At 35.8% G+C, this 9,797-nt stretch overlaps 1 protein-coding gene across 1 annotated transcript in view; it reads left to right on the forward strand.

Annotated features, from left to right (window-relative positions):
• The first annotated feature begins 4,354 nt into the window (after window positions 1-4,354).
• The window catches only part of LOC117109083 (CD151 antigen-like), an 11,715-nt gene continuing 6,272 nt past the window's right edge, over window positions 4,355-9,797 (forward strand). Inside the window, exons 1-3 of the mRNA XM_033251326.1 lie at window positions 4,355-4,506; window positions 8,321-8,424; window positions 9,341-9,532. Coding sequence (XP_033107217.1) covers window positions 8,359-8,424; window positions 9,341-9,532 — 258 coding nt within the window. The 5' untranslated portion in view covers window positions 4,355-4,506; window positions 8,321-8,358. The remainder of the gene's footprint in view (window positions 4,507-8,320; window positions 8,425-9,340; window positions 9,533-9,797) is intronic.

Here is a 9,797-nt window from a genome sequence, read left to right on the forward strand (position 1 = left end):
TCTCAGGTTGTAGAATTTGGTCATATAATCGTGAGAGAGTCTGTATCCCCCTTCGTCCCTGTTCATAGTTGTTTGATGTTTTCTTATGGCAATTGCTTCCCTGATGATCCTTTTGTCCCATGAATCTTCTCTTTTGATGATTTTGGCGTTATCCCAATCTGGTGTGTGATCAAACTGAACCATGTGATCTGTAACTGCTGATTTATGAAGAGATTCGAAGTTGGATGAGGAAGTTCGTGCTGATCTTGTACGTATGCTTTTGGTATTGTTAGGGACATCTTTTTTGTGTTCTTCCAGCCTTTTCTTGAAAGGTCTGCCGGTTTCGCCTATGTAGACGTAGTCACAGTTTAGATATCCGATCTGATAAATTATTCCACATGTATCTTCTTTCTTTGTCTTGGATGGACTAGGATTTCTCTGAGCTTGTTAACTGGTTTGTAGTACGAGCCAATTTTGTGTGTATAAAGGGATGCCTTGATTTTTTTCCCATATTCCTTGTATGTAAGGGAGTTCAATGTTACCCTTATTTCTACTAGTTTTGGTTTGTTTGGTTATCTCCTTTTGTAGTTTCCTTTTTTCTTGTTGCTGTTTTATTTTAGTTATAGTCCAGTCCGGGTATCCAGAGTTATTTAGTGCTTCTTTGATGTTTTGTAATTCTTTTTTTTTTAATGATTTCTGGTGTTCGATACGATGGTGTAACATCTATGGATAAGGGTACGGGGAACACTCAATTTTCTGTGGAGTGGGTGGTGTGATGTAAAATGCAGACACTGATTGGTATGGGTAGCCTTTCTGTGGACTGTAGTGAGGCGACCATCGACTTCTCTTGTGATAAGGGTGTCTAGGAACGGAATGGAACTGTTGCTCAGATGTTCACATGTAAATTTTATATTGTTTGTGGGGTCAATATGGTTTAGGTATGTATTAAGTTCAGTAGATATTCCCTCTGGAATGATCGCTAGTACGTCATCCACGTATCTCTTCCAGAATATCGGTTTTGTGTCTGGTCCAACTTTGGTGTTAACTTCATTCTCTAACCATTCCATAAAAAAAAAATGCTATCAGAGGAGAGACTGGCGAACCCATGGCAATACCAAAACATTGGCTATATATATCATTGCTGAAAGAGAAATATGTAGTGGAGAGCACGAATGTTAGTAACTCCAATATATCATCTACTGTAAGATACGTCCTGGAATTCAGTTCTTTGTCAGTGAGCAACCGTTGTTTTTCGTATTTCCAGTGATTTATCTACTGTGGTTTTAGTGAATAGGGAAACGACGTCAAATTTTTTATTATATTAGTAGATTTTCAAGCACACACGGTTTTCATGCACAGTTCGTTAACAAACACGGTCGATTTTCGTCAAGCACAGTCGGGTTTAAAAATGGTATATTAGAAATAAAAACAAGTAATTGGATTATTAATCACAAAAGCAGATGAAATTATTTGATAATACATAGGCCTAGGTCATAGAAGTCTCGATCTCACGAAGTAAATATAATTCCATATCTCAACTTATGTGGGAAAAAATTATCGACTTCATTTTCCACTGCATGTTTAGCTGTTCCGACCACATGGCACTGTTTACGTTGTGGTTTTATATGGAACGCTAAAAAAACAACTTTCAAACACAGTGTAGAAGCATTTGCCGCAGCGGCTGAGGCTTGGACTCTCAACCTTGTGGTCGGGGGTTCGAAACTCTGCTGTGCAAGTAATTTGTGTCCTTGGACAATACACTTTATCTGCGTTTGTTTATGTCTACCCAGGAGTATAAATGGGTACCTGAGGAGGTTCGAGTGCAAAATGCGCTAATTTATATTTTATGCGGCAAACTATGGAATTTCCCCCATAGGCATCGTTCAAATGACTTGGGTAATAATGTGAAAAGGCGCTGTGAAACTTGAGTTTTGTAGTGTGCTATATCAATTTTTTATAAATTATATTAGTAGATATTCAAGCACACACGTTTTTCATGCACAGTCCGTTAACAAACGCGGTCGATTTTCATCAAGCACAGTCGGGTTTCGGTTTCTTAATGAGTTACTAAAAAAACTTTGCTTTAGTTGCTCCTGACTATGTCTCATTTCATTTTGGTTGTTTCTAAATATGTTATGAAGAATTGTATGAAACTTCTATCAACACCTGTACCTGAACTAAAAAAAAAAAAAAGTCCCTGCAGCATGCTTAGTAAATCATAGAACATTATCTTACCACTGGTAACACCATGTATAAAAAACGTCGACATAGCCAAAAAATCATTCAGCTACTGTCAGCTCACCAAAATTATAAGTGTCACCTTCAATGGTTTTGACACATACAGCGGATGGACAATCACACTCTACAGATGGTAACCTAGACTGGGTTCCAGTCCCTAATCTTTGTCTTAATCAGTTGAAATGCTTAGGAATAAATCGATTTTGGCACAAATGGCGTTCCATATTACTTATTTGCATGGCGTTCCAATACCTGGAAGGCCTCACCCAACATGGAAGGACGTCATTAGGTCAGACATAAACAATACTCCTTGGATGGACTGTTGAAGAGGCAGACGTAGCTGCAAGAGATCGCAAAAAAGTGGACATGATTCATAATGCCGACTGATAGGTAGGTAGGTAGGTAAGTAAGTAGGTATCAATCAATCAATGCATTTATAAGGTATTGCATATCTTGTCTTGAGAGTTCTTTATATTTTGTTCAGTTTTTTTTAAATTATACATTTACAATTTAACTATGTTTTTATGATGAAATTTTAAGCATTTAATTTTGAAAAAAACTTCAAATTTTAAAATATGCATGATTGATGAATTTTATAAGTCAGATGAAATACAAAGTGTTCCCTGACAGCAGACTTGAATTTACATTTTAACGATACAGTCGGGTTTGAATAAATTGTTTTACTTTTCTTTTATTATGTGCTTGTTTTTTTAAATATTCTATTCATGTTAGTCATTGTATTGTAAATGTATTTCATCGACAAAAATAAATGATGTATGATATGATCCTGTCGCCTTCATCTTGTTAAAGATTCTGCAAATATCGTGATATGATATATAGCAAAAAGTAATACTGACAATTAAGTGCAATACGATTGTGGTAATTTAATTGATAAGTATTAAACAAATTATATTAGGACTAATAAATAGCGATAGCATTCATAATAATACATATATCACCAATAATACTTATTGCAATTATAATATATATCATTGTAAAAATTAAACTACCTAATATTTGTGTATAATAATTATAATTATTATCGCTATAAAGTTTTACCTTATTATTCTAGTCTGAGATGCTACCTTAACGTGGTATACTGCTATCAACATCAGTTGGTAACTATGTTATCATTATGTTACAATGATGGTTAACAGCACGGCGGTGATTATTTGTATGTAGGCTTCGTTGAAACGGATGGTAAGAATATTTCTGATGGCAACCATCGCTCCACTGTGTGTGAGATTTTCAGTAAATTGTATCATGGACGTAATAATACATCCATGGTTGTATGAAGGAGAGTGTCTGGAGGCTGGATCTGTGGTTTTAAGGTATGGTACCTTAATATCGAAAGGTTGCAGGTTCGAATCTCACCAGATATACTTTTTGTTTCATTTCATAAAATGAAAAGGTAAACTTTGAACTTGAAGGGTACGCCTGATACGATTATGGCATCGAATGTTCCTATTCGAGCATTTATCTGTTTCTTTATATTGTGTTTAAAATGCTGCACAGCAAAAACCTTAAATATATACATGTAGATAGATATATATATATATATATATATAGGCCTATATTATATGTATATATATCTGTCTCTTATACACATCTAGATGTGTATAAGAGACAGCAATTTTCTGTGGAGTGGGTGGTGTGATGTAAAATGCAGACACTGATTGGTATGGGTAGCCTTTCTGTGGACTGTAGTGAGGCGACCATCGACTTCTCTTGTGATAAGGGTGTCTAGGAACGGAATGGAACTGTTGCTCAGATGTTCACATGTAAATTTTATATTGTTTGTGGGGTCAATATGGTTTAGGTATGTATTAATTAATCTATCATGGTGAAATTGTAACGCTCGTTTATTTTTATTACTTATTACATATATTAGGCATATATACTAAGTAGAGTAGGATTTTTAAAAGTGTAATTTGACCATGATTCATTCAGTCATTGTCAACACTGGTGTACACGTTCTGTCAATTTGTTAGATTATTGAGGTCATAGATCGTATCTTTTTTTTTGTATAACAGAAGTGTAAAACCCACTTTATGCTCAAAATGACAGTATGTAAGTCAATGAAAGAGAGCGTTCCAATTGGACGCTGCCACTCCAACAGACATTAGTGAATTATTGATATAGGCGCTCTGTAAGTTGCGTACACAGGGCGTGTAGTGCAAAAGGTTCAAAGCTCGACGTAATCTCACTTACCCTTCCAAACTGTAATAAGCTGTTACTTCAAGACAAACCTCTACTGTTTACAATAACTGTTTACTGTTATTTTATACCGTAAGTTGATTTTGTTGTAATTTTTTCATCGTGTATCAATAATATTGCTTTATTTTTATATATATTTATATAATATAGGCAAACTGAAATCGCAGTGATACCGTATTCTATTCAGGACATTTAATTTATTGTTGATTCAGGGCAATGTGCTTTGGTAATGTTTCAAAAACGTTTGTTTTGTGCGCCGTTATTTATATCAAGAGTTAATTTTATTAAATTATTTTTGGGAAGTTGATAATTATGGCTACTCCTCATCAATACTAAAATGATTTATGGGGAGTGACACAAGCGAGACAATTGGGCTTTATATAGGCCCTCTACATCAGATTAATAATTTTACTATACCATAGTCCCATCCACTGTGGGCCTGACGCCAAATTTTATAGTTCTCTTCGTTGTGTACCAAAAGATATGACAATCTGTAACATTTCTTTTGTGTTATATATACACATCTATACCTGTATATATATTTTTTTTTAATTTATTCATTTTGGTAGGCCTATATCAGGCCTGATATTACCACCAATATTGACGAGATGCGGCCACAATATCTATTTTAATTATAAGCCATGAAATACTCGCACCTAGGGCTGAAGTATACGATAGTGTAAGCCACTTCATAATCCGTCAGCAGTGCAAGCTGGGGTAACTGAGCATATAGCTGGCCGAGAATGGTCAGCGTGTAGTTCGAACCTGACAATGAGGTTCAGAGCCTGAAAGGAACCGGTGCGCAAAACGGGACTATTATGTGACTGAACCATATAGTATGCCGGCTTTGCTTTCGAACTAACTATTGTTTTACACTTAATAGGCCTATATCACTCAATTATCCCAGAATGTAAATTTTATGTCAAGCGTGAAAGACTGCAGGAGTAGTCAAAATATTCGTTAGAACAAATTCTAGGGTTTCTAAACTCAAAACATACGCATCTGAGTATTCGTTACCGTCACATTTAATGCATCTTCTTCAAATAAACTTCATTCTTTCGTTGTAAACCTAGTTAAAATGGTAAGACAGGCTTACACATAACATTATTACAAATATATTACGGTACAGTATGCTGTTGCATTTACAGAACAGAGAGATAGCGCATCATACCAAGCCCTCTAATCACTTCACTTTAAACGTCAGCCGTTGGATCAAGGCTTATGGAAACTCGCAAACTGATTGCTAGTTTAGGCAGAGACCTAGGGGTTAAAACCAAATATTCAGATCGGAAGGCCTACCGAATCAATATGAAAATAAAATCAGTGTGTAAGAATAGGGACGCTGGCGTTCAGCGTTTCGGTAACGCCGTCCGGATTTCGGCTTGGATCCGATATGAATGCAGCTTTAGGCCATTGATATTATTGTAATCGTATACAAATTTGAGTAAGGACAAACAGTTTGCTACGACTTACCGTCCAGGCACCTGCAAAAATTTGAAAGGAATATATCGTAGCATTATACCTTGTGGTGTCTTACCAATAAGGGCATTTTTATGCCAATAAATATCTTAAAACAACATTACGCTAACACAAACATAGTCGTTGCCACTTCAGTCATTATTGCTGATACAGAGGTGTATTTTCTCTACATAATAGAATATAAATAATAATAATAATAATAATAATAATAATAATAATAATAATAATAATAATAATAATAATAATAATAATAATAAATATATTATTAGAATATAATACAGTGACCGCAAAATGTTAGCCCGCGAAATATAAATCAAATAATTTCGAAATATTAAGGGAGGAATGAGGAATGTATGCATCTTTCACAACCAGGGAACAGTGAAATTTCACTGTTCCATGTTCACAACATTCATCCAGCCGCAAAAGGCCGCCAAAGGTGGCTTTGGCGCGAGTATCGTATTATACATTAGACGCGTTCATCATTATGCCCACGAGACTGGGCTTATCTCTTTGAGTGGGATGTGGTGAGATAAAGCAAAGCGCAAATGCTTTCATTCAGTCATCTCTCTATGTTAAGCATAGGCGATCTATGAGTATGTTTGGTACCGTGAACTGCCCATTGGAGACCATAATTTTTATGGTGGTTTTCTATCTATATGACAATTATTTAGACATTATTATAAGATCGTTTGTTGATTTATATAGGGATTTGTGTTATAATAATTGTTTTAGTAGGGTTAATTGTAGAATAAATATTAATTTTTTATGACCAGGGTCACTACAAATATGTGACTTATACGTCGTTTCGATATTCATGTTTGCTTTTCATATCGGTATCGGTTTGTTCACAAACAAACGCCCTGCTGAACACACACGACACGCCACAATCCTGAAGGTGATGTCAATGAAGCTGGCGAGATTACTGTACACAAACTCTGAATCTCTATTCACACAATACAATTTTATGTGACACATAAATGTGACATACCCATATTTGAGTGTAATATATGGCATCATTATGACCATGGGCATATCCCACATTTAGCAAGTAAGAAGTAATAATTTTACTACGCTGCCTGTCATACACAAGATTTATTGATTGTCCTTTAAAATATAACGGTTTTCAAATTAATGTTCTATTTACTTTAAAATTTGCGTCATATTTTAAAAGATAAATTAATGTGTCACTATGAAAAGGGCGTCTATATTTGCATAGTGACACATTAATTTATCTTTTAATCATGTCACTAGGAAAAGGGCGTCTATATTTGCATACAGTACTTTTGAGAACACATCTTGTGGTCATTCCTAGGTCTAATTAAAATTTTTAGACACGCATTCGTTCATTGTTTAAAGAGTCCGACGCCCGGAGACAGCACATAGTTTAGATTATAACTGATTGTTGAAACATTGTTTATTCTTGTTTTAGCAGCAGTGGTATAGTCTTCCCTCGCTTTAATTCATTGTAAGGATGTTCTAGTAGGCTGTCTCTTATACACATCTAGATAAAGGGTAATTTGATTAAAATAGAGGAAAGGGAGTGCACTCTTGAGTTCAGTGGCGATCCAACAGTGGGTGAAATGAGAGCTCTATTGTTTACCACTTATTTACACCAACCTTGGTGGGGCGGAGGTGGGCGTGGCGGCGTGAACTTCGTATTGTGCCCACGTCAAAAAATCTCTGGATCCGCCACTGATAGTTCCTAAGCGCAGCCTACCCTCCACTTCTATTTCTGTGTTATCTTAATCAATGGAAAGCAATCGCCACCAAAAGCACATAAGTGAAAGAAACTATGTGTATTTCACAAAATAAAACGTGCATGCACCTCAACGAACAAAGTTCAATTGTGAAAAGTCCGTTGTTCGTTTGAGGAAGTGCGTTGTTTGCTTTTGTTTTCGTTTGTAGCTATACGTTGTGTTTAAACATAGGCGAAATCAAGAAGGGAACAAGCTGGCTTGCTCCACTCTAAACTGTTGAAAATGTTTATAAAAGGAGGTGGGGGAAGTAGTAAAGTATAATAAAGATGTTTTCTATTTCAAATTTATATCCGAGAGTGTCATTTCTGGCCATCTATGGGCACTATATAAACCAATGTCGGTCCAAGGTGGTATACAGCATCCATCTGTAAAAGTCTCTCTCCGGGTCCCTCTATTTCGAATTCCTGGATCCCCAAATGGTGATATACGATACCTGAGTTGTACTTTTGGTGGCAATTGCCTTCCATAACCGTAGTCGTCACTGTAACTCACAAATCGTTTTTCAGTCGCCGAGCACACACAGCCTAACTATCACACCTACAGTTCTCCTACACACACGCGCGCGCTCCGTACCGCCCCCCCCCCCACACACACACACGATTTTTAGTAATTCACATGTTCAGTAAGCTTTCTGATAATTCTCTTTTCAGATATTTATTTTAATACTGCGCAAAGTTAACATTTCATCATGGTTGCTGGATGTGGTATGAAGATTGTGAAGCTGCTTATGTTTGCAATCAATTTCACACTCTGGGTATGCCAAGTATTTTTTTTTTTTATCATTATCGTTGTCATCGTTATCATCATCATCACCGTCGGTGTCATCGTCTTTATCGTCATTATTATCATCATCATCATCATCATCATCATCATCATTATTATTATTAACTTCAACCTTATCATTGACATCATTATCCTCATCGTTATCCTCATCAGAATCAGAAATTCAGTGTTTAGGTTGCCATAAAACAGTTTTAAATTATCACATTTCATTTCAAAAATAAGATTTAATAATTATATGTTAATAATTATGTTCATTACTAGATAAAAGTACGATGTACTACTTTCTAATGGATATCGTTATTGTTATGATTATTAAGTTAATAATTTGAAGTTGCGCTTGCAGTTAAATAGTAGTCCTAGTAAGTGCAATTCACTTATACCAGGTCCGGTCCAAGATCACTTTTGATCTGATGTGCTGGGGTGGTCTCAGTGTTTGATTTATTTGTTTATAAAAAAAAGGTTAAATTTCACATTAGAAACGTTTAAATAGAGACCACAGCTAAGACTGGTCTGTAGACAGTATAGGAGGGTATATTGAAGATGAATGGCTTAAACTAGACACTACATTTAGAAACTTTAGAAATCCTTGTTTAAAAGGATAAAAAGAAGATTCTAAATGAATATTTCTGTTGATTTTGAATATTCATTGTTGCCATTTTTTAAAATATAAAACACTTGTGTGGATTTTGTAATAAAGGTCATTAGCGAGACTTTTAAAGGTGTCCTGTACGTCTCACTCAGAGGTTACTTTTGGGCGTCTAGAAAACAGAAATATCGCGGGGGCCCATGCCCCCGGACCACACGGGAACATTAAGGGTTGTCGAATTGGAGGGTGAAATGTAAGCACATGCTGTATAATATTCATTTACGTCCTATCTAATACATAGGCCGCAGGATGTGTGATACTCGGTCTTGGTGCATGGATCAAAGCATATGAAAGTGAATATCAAGACTTGTTAGGCAGTGAAAACATACAAGCCGTTACGATTATTATGATATGCACTGGTTGTGCCATCTTCGCCATAGGTTTTTGCGGATGTTGCGGCGCTTGGAAGGAGAGACCTATTTTTCTGAAAATTGTAAGTTTTAAGCTTCATAATTTGTCATAATAAACATCATAGACACATTATTTCCGACTTAGTTCAGTGACCTGTTTTCAGCAGAAAAATTGGATCCCGAAAGAGGCATACATTTTTCTATTGCTCGTATGTTCCGTTTCATTAATATTATAATATCGAAATATCGTCCGACTTCGTGTTTCTTGATTGTTTTTTAGTAATCCCTTTCGAGATCCAAACTGGCATTATTAAATCACTGATAAGGGTGTATAGATCAGTCCTGGCC

The sequence above is a fragment of the Anneissia japonica genome, unplaced genomic scaffold (assembly GCF_011630105.1).
Source record: "Anneissia japonica isolate Jap-2015-1 unplaced genomic scaffold, ASM1163010v1 scaffold14165_len174324_cov138, whole genome shotgun sequence".
Lineage (NCBI taxonomy): Eukaryota > Metazoa > Echinodermata > Crinoidea > Comatulida > Comatulidae > Anneissia > Anneissia japonica.